The sequence below is a fragment of the Panthera tigris genome, chromosome B1 (assembly GCF_018350195.1).
Source record: "Panthera tigris isolate Pti1 chromosome B1, P.tigris_Pti1_mat1.1, whole genome shotgun sequence".
Classification (NCBI taxonomy): Eukaryota; Metazoa; Chordata; class Mammalia; order Carnivora; family Felidae; genus Panthera; species Panthera tigris.
In genome coordinates, this window is record NC_056663.1 from 143099918 (window position 1) to 143119939 (window position 20022).

At 42.3% G+C, this 20022-nt stretch overlaps 1 protein-coding gene across 4 annotated transcripts in view; it reads left to right on the forward strand.

The window, feature by feature from the left end:
• Positions 1 to 6092: 6092 nt before the first annotated feature.
• Positions 6093 to 20022, forward strand: part of PPEF2 (protein phosphatase with EF-hand domain 2) — a 32377-nt gene continuing 18447 nt past the window's right edge. For 2 of the 4 annotated variants that reach the window (XM_042984368.1, XM_042984371.1), the window contains exons 1-5: positions 8109 to 9698; positions 14397 to 14524; positions 14675 to 14732; positions 15950 to 16125; positions 17444 to 17558. In XM_042984368.1, the coding sequence (XP_042840302.1) occupies positions 9644 to 9698; positions 14397 to 14524; positions 14675 to 14732; positions 15950 to 16125; positions 17444 to 17558 (532 nt within the window). In that variant the 5' untranslated portion in view covers positions 8109 to 9643. Of the gene's footprint in view, positions 6892 to 8108; positions 9699 to 14396; positions 14525 to 14674; positions 14733 to 15949; positions 16126 to 17443; positions 17559 to 20022 lie in introns of those variants that run through there. The other 2 variants (XM_042984369.1, XM_042984370.1) reach the window with 2 other exon arrangements.

Below are 20022 nucleotides of genomic sequence, written 5' to 3' on the forward strand. Positions count from 1 at the left end.
TTTATTCATATCTGGTGAGGCTAACAGATCAGGGGATGATTTGCTACTAGATAGTATGTTACTTACAGTTCCCAAGAAGAAGAGGACACAGCAGGTGCCTACAGGGCCACAGGAAAGAATACCAAGATTGGTCACAGGTAGAGAGAATGGAGAAACTGTGTAAGTAAGAGCCTTTTTGTGGGTTTTGAGGGAAGGAATGTGTGTTCACACAGGGTGAGCAGGTTAGACAGGTCTAGGATTGGCCATTTTGAATAATTTCATCAGCTCTAGGGTATAGGAACTACCCTAAGTTGTCTGGGTAGTGGCTCTGGGTATTGAGAGCAGGGGAATAGTGTTCCTGGGTGTAAAATCTCTTAAAGGCCATGGTTGGGGAATGTGGACTCTGTTATGGGTGGACTGCATATGAAAAGCTAGTTCACAGTCCTTTGCCATAGGCCAGAATCAGCTGACCCTGGGAAGGGCATTGCCTTGCTTGGGACAGCAAGGTCCCAAGATGTCAAAGTCAATCCAGAAACTAGAAAACATGATTCACAAAACAAATTTTTTTTCAAAATGAGGTTAGATGATATATTTCAGCAACTTGCCATGTTCACATAACAAAACATATGAACATCTTTTCATGACAGAGGATACTGAGCTATATTTTTTTAAATGACTACATAGGATTCCCCTGTAAGAATATACAAAAACTTGGGGCGCCTGGGTGGCTCAGTCGGTTAAGCGTCCGACTTCAGCCAGGTCACGGTCTCGTGGTCCGTGAGTTCCAGCCCCACGTCAGGCTCTGGGCTGATGGCTCGGAGCCTGGAGCCTGTTTCCGATTCTGTGTCTCCCTCTCTCTCTGCCCCTCCCCCGTTCATGCTCTGTCTCTCTCTGTCCCCCAAAAAAAAAAAAAAAAAAAAAAGTTGAAAAAAAAAAGAATATACAAAAACTTGTTTACCCATTCTTCAATTTATGGATTTTCCATAAATTTCCAGTTTTTCCAGTTTCCAGTTTTTCATGATCATAAACAATATGGTAATGAAAGTCCTTATATACTTTATGTGGGTGTATTTGTTTTAATATGAAATTTATTGTCAAATTGGTTTCCATACAACACCCAGTGCTCATCCCAACAGGTGTGTGGGTGTATATTTCTATAGAATACTTAAAAGTGGAATTTCTGGATCAAAGGGTTTACATATTACATTTGTAATGAATTGAAAACAGCATTTCATTACATATTCATTTGTAAATGAATTGAAAACAGCATTTTTCACAGAACTAGAACAAATAATACTAGAATTTTTATAGAATCACAGAAGACCCCAAACAGCCACAGTGATCTTGAGAAAGAAGAACAAAGCTGGAGGTATCACAATTGCAGATTTCAAGATGTACTACAAACCTGCAGTTAACAAAACAGTATGGTGCTGGCACAAAAATAGACACATAGATCAATGGCACAGAATAGAGAGCCCAGAAATAGATACACACTTATTTGGTCAATTAATCTATGACAAAGGAGGTAAGAATATACTAATATACTAATGGGTGGGGCGCCTGGGTGACTCAGAAGTGTCTGACTCAGTTTCGGCTCAGGTCATGATCTCACGGTTTCATGGGTTTAAGCCCCGTGTCAAGCTTTGTGCTGACAGTGCAGAGTCTGCTTGGAATTCTCTCTCTCTCCCTCTCTCTCTACCCCTCCCTTGCTCACACTGTCTCTTTCTCTCTCAAAATAGTAAAACTTAAAAAAAAAAAAAGAATATACTTACAGGGAAAAGACATTCTCTTCCATAAATGGTGCTGGGAAAACTGGACAGCTACATGCAAAAGAATGAAACTGGCCCACTTTTTTTACACCATACACAAAAATAAATTCGAAATGGATTTAAAGACCTTAATGTGAGACCTGAAACTATAAAGATCCTGGAAGACAACGTTGGCAGTAACTGCTTTGACATCGGCCATAGCAACTTTTTTTCTCTAGATCTCTCTCTCAAAGCAAGGGAAACAAAAACAAAAAATAAATTATCGGGACCACATCAAAATAAAAATCTGCACAGCAAAGGAAACGATCAACAAAACAAAAAAACAACTCACTGAATAGGAGAAGATATTTTCAAATGATATATCTGATAAGGGGTTAACATCCAAAATATAAAAATAACTTATACAACTCAACACCAAAAAAACAATCCAATTAAAAAATGGGCAGAAGACCTGGGGGACCTAGGTAGCTCAGTTAAGCGTCTGACTCTTGATTTTGGCTCAGGTCATGATCTCACCATTGTGGGATTGAGCCCTGTGGCCAGCTCCATGATGGGTGTGGACCCTACTTGAGATTCTCTCTCTACCTCTGCCCCATCCCCCACTTGCATTTACTCTCCTCCCCACCCCCCCCCCATTAAAAAAAAATGGGCAGAAGACCTGAATAGACATTTTTCCAAAAAGGACATCCAGATGGGCAACAGACACATGAAATGATGCTCAGCATCACTAATAATCAGAGAACTGCAAATCAAAACCATAATGAGACATGACCTCACATCTATCAGAATGTCTAAAATCAAAAAGAAGAAATAACAAGCATTGGTGAGAATGTAGAGAAAAAGGAGCCCCTGTACCCTGTTGTTGGGAATGTAAATTGGTACAGCCACGGTGGAAAACATTGTGGAGGTCCCTAAAAAAATAAAAAAATAGAAATACCATATAATCCAATAATTCCACTGTTGGGTATTTACCCAAAAGAAAATGAAAACACTAATTTGTAAAGATATATTTACCCCTATATTTATTGCAATATTATTGACAATAAACAAGATGTGGGAGCAACCTAAGTGTCTATGGATAGACGAATGGGCAAGGAAGATAAGTGTGTATATATATATATATATATATATATATATATATATACATACACACACACACACACACATATATATATACATATATGTGTATATATATATATACACACACACATATATATATACATATATGTGTATACACACACACACACACACATATATATATATATGACAGAATATTACAGAGCCATAAAAAAAGAATGAGATTGTGCCATTTGAAACAACATAGATGAACCAAAGGTATTGGACTAAGTGGAATAAGTCATATTGAGAAAGACAAATACCATATGATTTCCATCATATATAAAAAACAAAACAAATAAACAAAAATCAGAATCAGACTATAAATATTGAGAACAAACTGATGGTTGCCAGAGAGGAAAGGTGTGGAAGATGGGCAAAATGGGTAAACGGGAGTAAGAGATGCAGGTTTCTAGTTATGGAATGAATGAGTCATGAAAGGAGGAGGCACAATATAGGGAATATAGTCAACGGTATTGTAATAGTGTTGTATGGGGACAGATGGTAGCAGCACTTGTGGTGAGCACAACGTATAGAGAAGTTGAATCACTATGTTGCACACCTAAAACTAATTTAACATTGCTCGTCAACGGTATTCAGATAAAAAATATTTTTTTTAATTTTTTTTTTTAACATTTATTTATTTTTGAGACAGAGAGAGACAGAGCATGAACGGGGGAGGGGCAGAGAGAGAGGGAGACACAGAACCAGAAGCAGGCTCCAGGCTCCGAGCCATCAGCCCAGAGCCTGACGCAGGGCTTGAACTCATGGACCGCAAGATCGTGACCTGAGCCGAAGTCGGACACTCAACCGACTGAGCCACCCAGGCGCCCCAAAAAATATTTTTAAAAGAATGTACTATTTTCAGCTAAAAATAAATTATTTAAATTCATACTTTAATAAATCACAATTAAAATTCAATCTAGCTTAACTACAACAAAGTGAATTTACATTCCCATCAGCAGTGTATGGAGAGGCTCCTTTTCTCATACTGTCAATAATACAGGATTTTATCAATCTTTTTTAAAGTTTTTTTAATTTTACCTTTATTTTTTAAATTATTTATTTTGAGAGAGAGAGAGATAGTGGGGGAGGGGCAGAGAGGGAGAGAGAGAATCCCAAGCAGGCTCCGTGCTGTCAGCACAGAGCCCAGTGCAGGGCTCCATCCTATGAACTGTGGGATCATGATCAGAGCCAAAATCAAGAGCCAGACACTTAACTGAATAAGCCACTCAGGCACCCCTAGGATTTTATCAGTCTTTTGACTTTTAGCGAATTTGGGGGGAAAAAATGTTAGCAGTCAATCGCTAACAAAAGTGAGTCAATGTGAAAATACCAGTATCAGACAAAAGAGAATTCAAGCCAAAATGGATTTTGGCAGAGTGATATTTTATTTTGATAAACCACCCTATAGCAAGAAAATAAAACATCCATATGCCTTCATGTATTATAATTATATAAATATATAATGGCAATTTTATATGATTCAATATATATTTTACTACAGAGCTACAAAAACTATAATGCAAAGATTCAGAAATACAAGGATAAATTGCTAACTCTGTACTTATCACAGAAATCTTCGAAACATTTTTTTCAAAGATGAGCAGATCGGGAAGAATCCATAAGGATAAAGAGGATTTGAATAGCATAACAACAAGCTTGACCTACAAAATGGATGCAGATAAACAAAATGTAAATTTCTTTGCAGATTCCAATGGCATAGTTAGTACCTACCAGCATACACATAAGCATCTTAGATTAACTGAAAACGTAAATTGCCTGGGAATAGTGATTAATATTTCAGTATATTAATAGTTTATGTTATATCCTAAGGAAAGTCAGCAAGAGTAGGAGAAGTAAACAGGAAAAGGCAAGGTGTTTCTATCATGTTTTGTGAACAGAGGAAAGCCAGCCATGAGAAAGAGTGCCTAGTCTCCTGTGGGACTCCCGTGGGACAGCAGAGACCCCTGTGTGCCAGACCTGCTCTGAGCCCCAGGCCCCGTGCTGTCAGAACTCCTCTGTTTCTGGGTTAAGGAGCTCAGGCTACGCAGATGCGGCTTGAGAAACACAGCCTCCTAATCCAGGGGAGTAAGAAGGCTTAGACGTGGGGCCAGGGCGGGAGAGAGCAGAGGAGAGACTGTCTTCAGGAGTGGGGCCTACGTGTGAGGGAGTCACCCTGACTATGCCATCTCTCCCTTCACATCCTCCTCACAGGCCTGATCTGATGGAGGTCAAGAGGTGCCTACTGATGTGAGGTGGGGAGCCCTGAAGGCTTGGCCACGGCTGTGGATGTCACCGCTGCCTTTCTGGGACAACGTATGCCAGGCTGGGCGTGGGCCTTATCACACTTACAGGCCTGGAAGAAACTACATCAGCCAGGGATCCCTCAGCCAACTCAGAAGACAGGATGGGGGGTCACACCTGTGTGTTAAAGAGGTTTCTGCCTCCTTGTGTGTTGTAGTAAAGAATACCAAAGAAGGTAAGAGCTTTCTTTCTCACCTAAAGCACAGAAAGGAGGGCAACAAATGTGTGTTCTTACACGGGAAATAATACAGGTTTGATTTGAGGATAGAGGTAAGAGAAAGCCCCTATTATCAACTCACCCAGGGAGGGTATTTGCTATGTGTATTTTGAGGTTCATTTGGGGGAAGATAAACAATTACCAACATTTTTTTTTTTAAATGATAATGTCAAATATGGATGGTGCTAAGGCAAATCCTAGAAGGACAGGGGTCTCACCCATATGATGTACATGTGCTATTTACCTGAGAAGATGGCTCACCGGAGTGATCACCAGCAGGAAAAGTAATTAGTCATTACCAAAAGGTGTCAGTTCAACAGTCTGAGTCTACATCAAGCTCATTTTTCATGTTTGGTTTTACGAAGCTTTCCTTTTTTCCCTTGAGAATTATTTTAGTTCTCCTTTCTACTCCTTACTTTTAGAATGTCCTTTACAGGTCTGTAAATGATATCAGTTTCTTCTCTTAAGACAGCCATAGGTAATACCTATTTAGTCAGAACCACTTTTTAATTTCTTTCTTATATGGACATTTTTTTGAAAAATATGATTTCTTGATTTTTAATTATCAAAGTTATAATAGAGTAAGTTAAAAATGAAAGTTTATCACACAAGCCCATTCTGCAGAGATAATCACTATTAACAATTTGGTGTATGCTATTTGATTGTATACTTACTGATACTTTTTTTATATAGATGAGATCATATTAGGCATGCTACTCTGCAATTTGCTTTTCTTCATGCATTGATGTATCTTGGGGATATTTTCATGCCATTACATACTGATTTGCTGTGTTCTTTGTCATGGCTGAATGCTATTCCATTTCCCTTTTAATGTCCCATGATGTATTTTGCTAATTCTGTGCTGATAAAATATTTAAGGTGCTTATTATTTTGGGGAGAGAGATATTTTAAGAGATTCTGAGAGTGTCATTTAAAAAGGTTCCTCATCTATGGTTTTTAATGGCAATGACAAACATTTGCAAAGTTCTCTTCACATAAAACCTCATCTTCCCCTTGTCATAACCGTGTAATGGAGTTACTACCACCAATTCACAGACAAGAAACAGATGAGATCACGGAGTCCCGTCCTGATATCTGGGTACTCCCTGTCCCCTTCCACGATATATGAAGGCACATCCTTTTTGTCCTTGATGACCAGAATTAATTATAACTGGATGTGCTGCCTGAGGAGAGCCTTCATTTCTTTCATCCCTGCAGGTTATTTCGAATAGTTTATTGGTCCCTGATAGTTATTCCTCTCTCACTCCATGGCAACATCATACTTCTATCTCAATGGCTTTTTTTTATAGGGTAGGTGATAGACAAAGTTGTCTTATTCTGCCACCATTTTTGGATCTATAAACTCATAAGAAACAAGGTGCCTGAAGGGCAAAAGAGGAATAATTTAATAATAACCATCTTTGACCCAGAAATAATCAGTATCCATCCTATTGGTTTCTGCTTGTCTTGGTCAGCTAGGGGTGCTGGAACAAAATACCACAGGTGAGTGGCTTAAACAACATACATTTATTTATCACAGTTCTGGAGGCTCAGTAGTCCAGGATCAAGATGCCAGCAGATTTGATTTGTGTTGTGTGCTCTCTTCTTGGCTTGCAGATGGCCACCACCTTTCTCACATGACACACACACACACACACACACACACACACACACACAGATCGATCTAATCTTTCTTCCTCTTGTTTTTTTTTATAAGGACACTAATCCCATCATGTGGTTACCACCCTCATGACCTCACCTAAACCTAATAACCTCCCAAAAGCTCCACCTCCAAATAACATCACACTGGGAGTTAGAAAGTCAATTTGTGAATTTATGGGGGACACATACAGTTTATAACAATGCTGTATTGAGATAGTATGTCTTTTTCTGCTTCCTAAATCTGAGCCAGGGGCATGTTTTTGGTTTTTGATATTGTAAAATAAATATATCAGATCCAATCTATCAACATGTATTGAGATTCTACCATATACTGAGAACACTTTAAATACATTATTTATTACTCTCATATATACAGAGGAGAAAACTGAGTCTATGAGAGGTTAAGCGACCAAGGTCTAGTGAGAAGCTGATCTGAAATTCTCACCTGCACCTGTATGCTTCCAAAACAGAAACACTTTAGGACACAACATGGCTCTACAGGCAAGTTACCAATGATCAAAACAAGTTGTAAGTGAGTCACTGGTGGACTCAGTCATTACTGTTACCCCTTTTAGCTCTAAAACTGTGCAAGTTATCTGGAGAAAGTTGGGTTGATTTGGTCATGATGGCTATTCAGTTTGACCCATACTCAGGTTCTGGTTTTATGGTATCTCTTACATCTGGGAATCATTTTGCACACACACACAAAAGAGATCATAGTCTTTTTGTCTTTGATCATTTAGTCAAAGTAAGCTAACCAACACAAGCAAGGTGAGACTTTTCTTTGATTTGCAAGGGAAAAGATAACAACTTTTTGACAATCCCCAAGACAATAACCTTTAAAAATAGAGGAAGTAGAGTAGGGTAGATGTGAGGTTAGGGGGAAAAATATAGAAATGGAATCCATAGGCACCTGGGTGGCTCAGTCAGTTAAGCGTCTGACTTTGGCTCAGGTCATCATCTCATGGTTTGTGAGTTTGAGCCCTGTGTCAGGCTCTGAGCTGGTAGTGTAGAGCCTGTGTGGGATTCTCTATGTCCCTCTCTCTCTGCCTCTCTCCCACTCATTCTATCTCTCTCAAAAATAAACAGTAAAAAAAAAAAAAAGTGGAATCCACTCTCAACATTAAGTCAGTACATCTCAGATTGCTTCCTGAAGAAGAGCTAGGAAAAGATTGATCTTTATTGTGTAAAAATGAATGTGCTAATAAATAAATAAACGGTAAAAATAAATAAATTTATTCAATTAATATCTATTGAATCTCTGCCACATGCCAAGCCCACGCTAATTTCTAGATATATAATGATGAATTTGCTCACACACAGCCTTTGCTCTCAAGCAACTGGTAGTTTGATGGTAGAGAGACACAAAATAGGGAAGTATAATATCTTACCGCAGTAATGGAGATGTGAATAGGTTATTCAAGAACTCACAGGAGGGGCCTGTCAAACTGGCTTCCCTAAAGTGATGCCCAAAGTGAGCCTTAAGGAATGAGTAAAGTTAGCCAAGTTAGCCAAGAGGAATGGGAGAGGAAGAACATTCCAGGTCAGAACAAAAACACATAGGTCATGGTGGTCAAAGAGCAGTTTGAGGAAAGCAGAGAAGAGAGATGAGGCTTGAGGAGTAGGCTTTTGGGAAGATGAGTTCTGTTTGTGGTACATGGAGTCTGAGGCACCCCAGTGAAAGGTTAGCTGGAAGCTGAGTATATGGGGCTGAGGTATATGCATGATCCGTGATGGAGATATAGATTTGAGCAGTAGAAGGTAATAGTTGAATGTGTGAATATTCATTCAATCATCCAGGAAGTATGTTCCAAGTGAGAAGACCTGACGTTTGAGACTAGAATACAAATAAAAATTGATATTTAAAGGATTGACAGTGGAAAGTCAGCTCAAGAAGGAGGAAGAGTAGTCAGAGAGGAAGGAGCAAACGCGAGGGAATCTGGCATCGTGGAAACTCAAGGAGTAGAATTTTGATCAAGGTGGGACTTGTGGAGGCACATGGCTTTGCTATTTGGGCAAAGTAAGGACTAAAAAGACAAAGGCATTAGAGACACCAGCATGAAAAGTTTTGATCAATAGAGAAGATGTAAAAACTGGTTTTAAGAGGGATTAGGCAGAAAATATGTAGTCTACTTAAGAGAAATATGAATGAGAAGAAAAGGGAGGCTGGCTTATAGCTAGAGGGATATAGGAGTCAAAGGATAATGATAATGATGATAATGATGGTGGCGGTGGTTGTGGTGGTGAAGTGCTTTGAGATTATAAGAAAAGAGACGTCAGTACGCTTCTAAATTGAAAAGGAAAAAGCTAGTAGAAAGGCTGGGAACATGGGAGAGATGTGAGATGACACATGGAGGGAATTTGCAGGGGGGAACATCTCATGCACCGACATCACCGAGGTGGGGAGGGTGCTGTCATATGATAGTCCCACATTTTTTATGATGTGGGAGATGAGGTCCGTAGATTACTTGGTCTATCTGAACTAATACTCTGCCTGAATTCCCTTATTTCAGACTCCCTCTTCCTTTTGTCAGCAAACAATTGCTCCCTCAGACCTGCTGTCTGTGTCCTGCAGAAACCTTGTACATACACTATGGGAAGTGGTACCTCAACCCAACATCATTTTGCTTTCCAGAATGCAGAGAAAGGTATGTGTTTCCCACCTTCCAAACTAGCTGTGAGTATCCCCAAATCTACATTGCATGGGGAGGGGTTTCTCAGAATAGAATAAGGAAACCATTTTATTTCTCCTCAGGCAACCCTTGAAAATCAGCTTCTCCTCCTTGTGACAAGATCACCAGAATGTCAGCTGAATATCTTAGGAGTTGGTGAACTATATTTGACCTGAAGCAATGAGTGTTGTCCACAAGGGTTTATCCCAAATTATACATGTACAAGTGACTGAAATAAAGTTGGGCAAAAAGTAGATGAAAGAGCATTTCAGGTAGAGGGTTCAGTATGTACAAAGATCATGAGCTAGAAAGAAGTGAGGCATGTTTGAGGAACTGAATTGTCTGAAGTGAACAAGATGGAGAACAGCATAACATGAGGCTGCCGAGGTAGGCAAAGCCCAGATCACTCAGGGTCTATAGGATTTTAAATCTTATCTTAAGGGCATGAAGAACCATTGATGAATTCAAAATACGGAGTTCATATTAAGATTTATGTATCAAAAGACCTCTGGCTTCTGTGAAGAAGGAAGGGAGAGAGTAAAAGTAGAAGAAGGAACAGTCTGAAAGCTACTAAAGTCATCTAAGCAAGAGATGCTGCTGCCTTAGTCCCGAGTTATTGGCAGCAGAGATGGAGAGAAGGTGAATTCTAACAATAGTTAGGAGGTGGAACTGACAGGGCCCAACTGAGTAGATGTATGGAGTGAGGGAGAAGGGTGGATCAAAAATGACTTCCAGTTTTCCGGCCAGCAAAACCGGGCAGTCAATAATGCCAATTCCTGACGTAAAGATAGTGGGAGGAGAAGCAACTTTGACTAGAGAGAAGATGGTGAGTTTATGCTGGGGTTGAGGTGGCCGTGAGATATGCAGGTGGAAGGACTGAGTAGGCAGCTGCGTATTCACATCTGGATTTTGGAGGTGAGGTTGGGCTGGAGAGATAAACATTGGAAAACATCAGAGTGTTGCATGGTGGTTGAGGCCATGGGGGTCTCTGAAGTAGCCTAGAGGGAGAGTAAAGATGGATCAGAGACCTGGGCCTAGGACAGAGCCATGAAGGACTCCAGGGCCTAAGCACCAGGTGGAAGAGGATAAGTCAGCAAAGGAGACTGAAGACAGGCAGCCAAAGACGTAGGAGGAAAGCAAAGGAAATCATGACAACACTTTGTTTATATGGGCTGACGCACGTCTGTAAGCTCGTGGCTTCCTTACTTTCTAGTTTGGCAATATGTCCCAGGCTCATCTTGCACATTTTTGGCCCTGGAGTAACTTCTTCTTTAGGGTGTGGGGTGTCCCCTTGCTTCCAGTTGGCCTATATCTTTCTATAATTTTTCAATGAACAGATACAGAAATATGTATTATTTAGAAAAAACCCCAGCATGACTAATTTATATTTAGGAACACAGTATTTTTACTTAACAACCTTGATGTTATTATTTATATATAGCTCTTTATTAAAAATCTTTTGTCCATGGGGTGTCCGGGTAGCTCAGTCAGTTAAGACTGACTAAGTCCGACTTCGGCTCAGGTCATGATCTCATGGTTTCTGAGTTTGATCCCCACATTGGGCTCTGTGCTGAGAGTCCAGAGCCTGGAGCCTGCTTCAGGTTCTGTGTCTCCCTCTTTCTCTGCCCCTCCTCACCCCACCCCCCGCCTCTCTCTCTCAAAATAAACATTAAAAAAATTTTTTTTAATCTTTTTTCCCTAACAGCATTAAAATAGTATTATTTACTTTATCCTACCATGTATAAATAATAGTTTCCGAATAATAACAATACTAGTATAAACAATGTGATTACTAAAAATTCTTTTTTTTAATATTTATCTATTTTTGAGAGAGAGTGTGAGCAGGGGTGGGTCAGAGAGGAGGGAGACAGAGGATCTTCCACTCTGTGCTGACAGCAGCAGGCCCAGTGTGGGGCTGGAACTCGTGAACCATGAGGTCATGAGCTGAGCCGAAGTCAGATGCTCAAATGACTGATCCACCCAGGTGCCCCTGAACATTTCTTAAGATTTCTTTGTAGTTCATTTTGTCCTTTGGATATATATCCACTAGGGACATACAAATTACTGAATTCTTAAGTCATTTGAAGTAACTCCTTTCTGTGTTTCTAACTTATATAAGGTTAGATTCACTTGTTTAACTTTTGCTTTTAATCTTTGGAGATTGATTTTTCATTTTGTTTTATTTTATGTATTTATTTTTTTCATTTTTTTTCTTTTTTTTCTTTTGTTTCATTTTTTTTTCATTTTGTTTTCATTTTGTTTTAAATTTGTTTTATAACTTTGAAAAGCATTTATATGATTCCTGTCCCAATTATCTGTTGCAGCATAACAAACTATCGGAGAACTTGGTGGCTGGAGACAATCATTTTATCTGCTCATAATTTTGTGGGTCAGGAATTTGCAGAGGGCCCAGTTGGGTGGTTTGCCCATGATTCTGTGGGAAGCTGGAGCTGGAGGCTCTACTTCTTTTTGAATTTTTTTCAAAATTTTATTTTTAAAGTAGTCACTACACCCAATGTAGGGCTTGAACTCACAACCCCAAGATCAAAAGTTGCATGCTGTACTGTGCATGCTGTACTGACTGAGCCAGCCAGACACCCGATGGTTCTCTTTCCCTTTCTTTCTTTCTTTCTTTCTTTCTTTCTTTCTTTCTTTCTTTCTTTCTCTTTCTTTCTTTCTTTCTTTCTTTCTTTCTTTCTTTGTCAACGTATTTATTTGGGAAGAGAGAGAGAGAGAGAGAGCAGTGGAGGGGCAGAGAAAGAGGGAGAGAGAGAGGATCCCAAGCAGGCTCCACACGTTCAGCACAGGGACTGATGTAGGGCTCTAGCTCACAAACCACGAGATGGTGACCTGAGCTGAGATCAAGATCCAGATGCTTAACTGACTAAGCCACCCAGGTGCCCCAAGGAGGTTCTACTTCTAAGTCAGCTTTTGATTCACTCACTGGTGCCTTGGTGACCTTTGACCTCTGTCTCTCTTCATGTAGTTGCCTTGTTGTTAATAGGGGGTTTTAACAGGTAGGTGTCTTGTACCCTCAGATCTAGTCTACACAAAGCTGGAGTAAGAGGAGCCCAAGCATGTTGTATTGTGCTGTTGGAAAGGAGAGGGCAGAGGGACTTAGACTATCCTGCACTTCTCAGCCCCTATCTCAGTTAACCCAGATCCCTGCCAGGACTGAGAGGGAGAAAAAAAGAGTGAGAAAGAGCCATCGGGTGTCCTCCCTGCCCTAAGGAGTCAAGCAAGACTGAGGATAGAAGTATGTCTAGTTGGCAGCCTTTGCCTTTAAATGTTGAAGCAACGTGTTAGCAAACAACATTTTCACAGAACCTTGGTGGCCACGATACCCCTCAGTATTGCTTACATTTCACTGCATGTAAGAACCACATGTGGGGCTGGTTAAACCTGAAGATCCCTGTAGAAATTCTAATGCTGTAGGTTTAGGGTGAGCGAGGCCCACGTATCTGTGCTTCCCATTAGTTCCTGGAGGGTCTGTAGCTCTTACTCCAGACATTTCATTCACGGTTCTGAGCATGGATTTACAGAATTCAATCGGTAGAGCTTCAGCCTTAGCATTTGGTAAGGGCCTTTGAGAAGTAGCTACAGTTTGACATTTTTTATCAGAGGAAATCAAATTCAGCTTTGCTTAAGTTTCCCCCTGGTTCTCTTTTCTCACTCTACCATCAACCTTCCTTGTAAGGAAATCAGCCAGAATTCTACTAGCTCTCTAATGCAAGCTAAATATATTAAATCAATCTGTCTACTGTTCACGAGGTTGACCTGAATTAACCTGCAGGGTTTCCTTTTTAATCCTGCTTTATCCATGAATACTCCATTCATCACCAGTGGCACATTCAGGCCCAGGAGCTTAAGAAGAATCTAGTTATTTATGTGAACAGCTGTTCTCTGGCAGTAGGACTTGACCGTGGGTCCTAAAGCTCTTAGGAGGAAGTAAACCTACTCATGCCACCCTGTGGAACACGGTCACCTAGCACAGGCCCTGGCAAAAAGAGAAGCCCAAAGGCGGCCTGCAGATTTGATAGTGGGTGAGGGGGGTGAGATCGCAAGCATAGAACCCAGCAAGCACTTACTGCCACCTGACATTGTAGGTAGTAATTTGTGTGTTTGCCCATTGTTTGTTTTCCCCAGTCATAGGGAGCCCATTCCCTTTTCAGATGAGGACACTGAGTCCCAGGAAGGTAATTCTCCTGAGGCCACATAGCTGGTCAGGGCATTTCCAGGCCTAGAACCCAGATCTTTTGATATCCAGTCTGTTGTTAGAATGTCAAAATGTCCTCCCCACCCTCTACCCCTGTATTATCCCACCCTTCAAGTATGCCTCATGCTTGCAACCTGTCCAGTTTAGATCTCTCAATGATCCTGGCAATCCAACCTTTCCACCTCTCACACATAAGAGTTTTCAGCAGACAGTAGGAGTTCCAGTAAACCTACAGTGATATTAGTATAACCACTAGGTGAGAATGAAGGTGGGGTGGGGGAGGGAGTGGGGAAGAGAGCCCCCCAGCCAGCGGTGAGGCAAATCCTTCCTCCCAGGGGCAATGGGTAGTGCTTTCCCCACCATCCTGTCCCCAGATGACAACAGGAGCGGTGCCCTTCACCTCCGCCCTGGCCCACGGAGTCCCAGCTCACAGGCTGTCTTCTCCATCTGTGTCACAGCCTTCAAGGCGGCAGCCCTAATCCAGAGATGGTACCGACGCTACACGGCGCGCCTGGAGATGAGGCGGCACTGCACCTGGCGCATCTTCCAGTCTATAGAGTATGCGGGACAGCAAGACCAGGTCAAGGTGCGGCGGGATGTGGGCCCCAGTCACTCGAGCTCTGCCTTCCAGCACATGGGCAGCAAGGGCCAGGTGCCCAGAGGGTGCAGCTGACCCGGACCCCTCCTGGTTCTCTTTGCGCCCATCTCTAAAGCCAAGTCTTCGACTCTTCTGCAGCTCCATGATTTCTTCAGCTACCTTGTGGATCACTTCACCCCCAGCAGCAACCATGAGAGTGAGTATGAGCTGCCATACAGGAGGGCCTCAGGGTTGTAGATATCAGACTGAGCGGGGGAGACACAGGGGGCATAGATCCCGTGACGGCCAGGGAATGAGTGAGGAGGCTGACAGATAAATGGCAGCTTCTGGGTTCTCCCAGAATCACACCTGGAGACAAGAATTTGAGTGCAAGGAGTTTGTTTGTTAAATACGGGAAAACAGTCGGGTGGTGGGTAGGGACTGGGGAAGGAATTCAGGGAAGGGAAGGCAGCTTATAAAGAGGCAGAGGCAGGGGTGGGGGCTACTAAGCCAGCAACAAAAGGTGCCTGGGAAATAGTGCAGAACACTTGCCTTGGAATGATCCCACCTGAAGGCAGAGAGAACTAGAGTCTTCCTGTGTCAACTCCTGAGACTCATTAGTTGAAGGCTGCTGGGAGGGATGGATAGGAAGCGTCGTTAATTCCACAGCATTTCTGGCCTGCCAAGCAGGGCCCTCTGTGGACCCAGGAAGAAAGCTCCCAGGCCAGAGATGCAGAGGCTGATGGTTGGCCCTTGCCTGAAGGACCTTGAAAGGTCTGATGGCTTCTGGCACACTGACTGACAGCACCAGAAATGCCTGTGAGCTTTTTTGTTTCACCAAGGTTTTTCCCTTTCCTTCTGCTTACAAGCCTCAGCTGCTAAATTTCTGTTCTAAGTCTGACAAATCTCAGCCTTTTAACATTTTTTTAACATTTATTTATTTTTTGAGAGACAGAGGGAGAGAGCATGAGCAGGGGAGGGGCGGAGAGAGAGGGAGATGCAGAATCCGAAGCAGGCTCCAGGCTCTGAGCTGTCAGCACAGAGCCTGACGCAGGGCTCGGACTCACGGACTGTGAGATCATGACCTGAGCCGAAGTCAGTCGCTTAACAGACTGAGCCACCCAGGCGCCCCAAATCTCAGTCTTTTAAAATAAAAGTAAAATTGGGGCACCTGGGTGGCTCAGTCAGTTAAGCATCTGACTCTTGATCTCAGCTCAGGTCTTGATCTCACAATTTATGAGTTCAAGCCCTGAATCAGGCTCTGTGCTGACAGGGTGAAGCCTGCTTAGAATTCTCTCTCTCTCTCTCTCTCTCTCTCTCTCTCTCTCTCTCAAAAAAGTATGGTCCAGAGAAAGACTGTTTTGTATCTGTTTTGTATTGCCCATGGACTGCACATCTGAACATACGCTGTCCTACCCTTTCTGTCCTAACCAGGGGACTTCCTGGACCGCATGTTCACCGAGGACAGATTCCCCCAGGACTCTGAGATGGAGAAATTCGGTGACTATGAATCTATAGAAGTCCCTGACAATTACACGGGACCACGCCTCTCCTTCCCACTCCTTCCTGATCACGCAACTGCCCTGGTGGAAGCTTTCAGACTGAAACAGGTAAGCTCACCCTGGGAAACCTGGGTCACGACCCAACTTTGTGGAATATGGAGAGGGAGACCAGACCCAACACAGAAGGAATAGCCCTGGATTTAGGGTGTTAGTGTCATTGATCCACTAGAGAGATTCCATGCCCCCTTTGCTTAGCCAGGACCTTGTAGTCAATAAGCCAGTTTTTATGCACTGAAAACTTCTCCTCCTCATCATGTAACATTTCTTTGTTGATTCATCCCACTGATAATTACTGAGCACTGCTATGTACAGACACTGTTCTGGGCACTGGGGATATAGCAATGAGCAAGACAGACACCAATTCCTGCTCTCACAGGGCTAACATTCTAGAGGAGAGACAGACAGTAGATAAATAAATAACAACAAATAAGCAGATTCTGCAGTATATTAGAAGGAGATAAGAGCTATGTAAGAGAATAAACTAAGTTCTGGGTAGGAGAGATGGCAATTTATGGAGTAGTCTTAGAAAGCACCATGGATAAGGTGATTTCTGAGCAAAGGTTGAAGATGGTGAAGAAACGCACCATGTGGATGCCTCCAGAAAAATGTTTCAGGCAGAGGGAACAAATGGAAAGTCCGGGAGGCAGGACCTTGCCTGGATGGCTCAGGGACCTCAGGAAGGCCATTGTGGCTGGTGAGGAGGAGGTCGGGGAAGAGTGTTAGGGGATGGAGGCAGAGAGGAGGGTGGGTGGACTTTTAATCTTCTCAAAGAGATGGGGAGACATTGGGCATAGAAATGATATAATCTGGCTTGCTTTTTAAAATAATCATTCTGTTTTCTGAATGGAACATAGGGAGCAAGGGCTGAAGCAGGATGATCAGTTAAGGTCCTACAACAGTCCAGGCAAAACATGAGAGTGGCTCCAAACCCTGGTGGTAGAGGCAGAGGCGGTAAGAAGTGGTCACATTCTGGTTCTCTGCCAGACTCCAGCTCTTCGTCTCTTTCATAAGAAGATAATTCACCACAGGAGACGTTGGGGTAGTTTCCTCCAGGATGTCAGGATCACTTAGTACCATTGACATGCGTGCACTTCTTCACACCTCTCTGAGACAAGCATGCATTTCTCCCAAGCGGAAGGCAAGGAAGGAAAGAGGAAATTAGTTCAATATTGGGAGATGTTGAAAAGCAGAAACAAGGGCAGAAGATGGGTGAAAAAGAAAGGATCCATGCATAGGGTCGCAGGGGCACTTTACCAGGGTCTTGGGGTCTTGGGTGATTGGGATCATTAGACAGTAAAGGCGAGGCCCATTTTGCTGCATGAATATCAGTGTTGTTTTGTTCCCTCTCCCCTCTTCCTCCTAGTAGCAGCTCCATGCTCGCTATGTCTTGAATCTTTTGCATGAAACCAGGAAACACCTGATACAACTGCCAAACATCAACCGGGTCTCCACCTGTTACAGCGAGGAGATCACAGTGTGCGGTGAGTCAGTCAGAAATGGCTTCCCACGCTAGACACAAACAAGAAAACGCTTGTGATGGGGAAGAGGAAGGGCGGGGCTGGCGGGAGATGTGATTCTCGCTGAGAGCTTGCTTATTTGCTCCATGCTTACTGGAGTAGAGGCAGTGCAGTGAAGGATTATGGGGCAAGAGGGCCCAGACTCTGCTTTATTTCCCCAAACAATTCAGATTTGACTCCAAACTCATGCTTTCACTCAGAACACAATCCCTGCAAATAGCCAGATCCTCCCTTGTCAGAAGACAGTTTATTTCTTGTGCCTTGAGCAGCAGGCCCTAATGCCTAGCAAATTATTCCTTCCGTCCACACGTATTCTTCTTCCAGAGAGAAATACTGTCCATGATGATTCTTTCCATATCCTTATGTTTTCGGTAAAGTTTAAACACCTGTTATAGGGGCACCTGGGTGGCTCAGTCAGTTAAGCGTCTGACTCTTGATTGATGACGTGAGATCAGCTCACGTCATGATCTCATGGTTTGTGAATTCGAGCCTTGCATCAGGCTTTGTGCTGACAGCGCGGAGCCTGCTTGGGATTGTCTCTCTCTCTCTCTCTCTCTCTCTCTCTCTCTCTCTCTCTTTCTCTCTCTTTCTCTCTCTGTCTCTCTCTGTCTCTCTCCCTCTCTCTCTCTGCCCCTCCCCTGCTCTCTCTCTCTTTCAAAATAAATTAATTAAATTTAATTTTAAAAAAATAGACATCTGTTACAGACTGAGGTCCCACATCTTCACTTAGGGGGTGCAGACTGTCGCACAGCCGGGATTGTAAACTGGCACCTCGAGGGCCACGTGCAACCTGCAGCTAGGTCTTGTTTGCCCTGAAATATTCTTAAATTTTTATTTATTTTATTTTTTAATTATTTTTGAAAGTTTATTTACTTATTTTGAGAGAGAGAGAGAGAGAGAGAGAGAGAGAGAGAGAGAGAGAGTTCCAAGCAGGCTCCAAGCCATCAGCCCAGACCCCGTCATGGGGCTCAATCTCACAAACCATGAGATCACGACCTGAGCCAAAATTAAGAGTCAGATGCTTAACCAACTGAGCCACAAGGTGCCCCTTAAATTTTTAAAATTATTATTATTTTTTAATTAAAATCTTTTTTAAAAAATTCAAGTCAGTTAACATACAGTGTAGTCTTGGCTTCAGGAGTAGAACCCAGTGATTTATCTCTTACCTATGACACCCAGTGGTCATCCCAAAAAGTGCCCTCCTTAATGCCCATCACCCATTCAGCCCATCGCCCCACCCCCCTCCAGCAACCCTCAGTTTGTTCTTTGTATTTAAGAGTCTCTTATGATTTGCCTCCCTCCCTGTTTTTATCTTATTTTTGCTTCCGTTCTCCTATGTTCATCTGTTGTGTTTCTCAAATTACACATACGATTTAAATCATATGCTATCTTTCTCTGACTGACTTATTTTGCTTAGCATTATACACTCTAGTTCTATCCACATTGTTGCAAATGGCAAGATTTCATTCTTTTTCATCACCAGGTAGTATTCCATTGTATGCGTGTGTGTGCATGTGTGTGTGTGTGTGTGTGTGTGTGTGTGTGTATACCACCTCTTCTTTATCCGTTCATCAATAGACATTTGGGCTCTTTCCATAATTTGGCTATTGTTGATAGTGCTGTTATAAACATTGGGGTGCATGTGCCCCTTCAAAACAGTATTTTTGTATTCTTTGGCTAGATGCCTAGTAGTGCAATTGCTGGCTCGTAGGGTAGTTCTATTTTTAATTTTTTGAGGAACTTCCATACTGTTTTCCAGAGTGGTTGCACCAGTTTGCATTCCCACCAGCAGTGCAAAAGAGGGTTCCTCTTTTTCCGCATCCTCACCAACATCTGTTGTTTTCTTGAGTTGTTAATTCTAGCCATTCTGACAGAAAAAAATTTTAAAAAATTTTTTAAATGTTTTTTTATTTTTGAGAGACAGAGAGAGAGAGAGCGCACATGTGTGCGCAAGCAGGGGAGGGATAGAGACAGAGGGAGACACAGAATCTGAAGCAGGCTCTAGGCTCTGAGCTGTTAGCACAGAGCCTGATGTGGGGCTCGAACCCATGAACCATGAGATCATGACCTGAGCTGAAGTTGGATGCTTAAACAACTGAGCCACCCAGGAGCCCCAGAAAAATATTTTTTTAATAAATTTCCAACATTTGAAAATTGGAGAATTCATATTAAAATTGACATTTCCAACACCTCTTGAAAAATCTCCTAACACTGGCCCATAAATAGTGGCTTCCTACTTCAGATGGGACAAAATCTCTCCAGTTCTCACCTGAGTTTGCATCCCTGCACTGTTCTGTCCTATTTTTGCTTCATTTACTGTTTATTTATGATAATCATGTAGAGAAAAGATACTGTGTTTTCTTCTTTCAATATTAGCTATCCCTGCAACAAGGGAAGTTAATATTTATCCCTGTCTTACATATGGAAA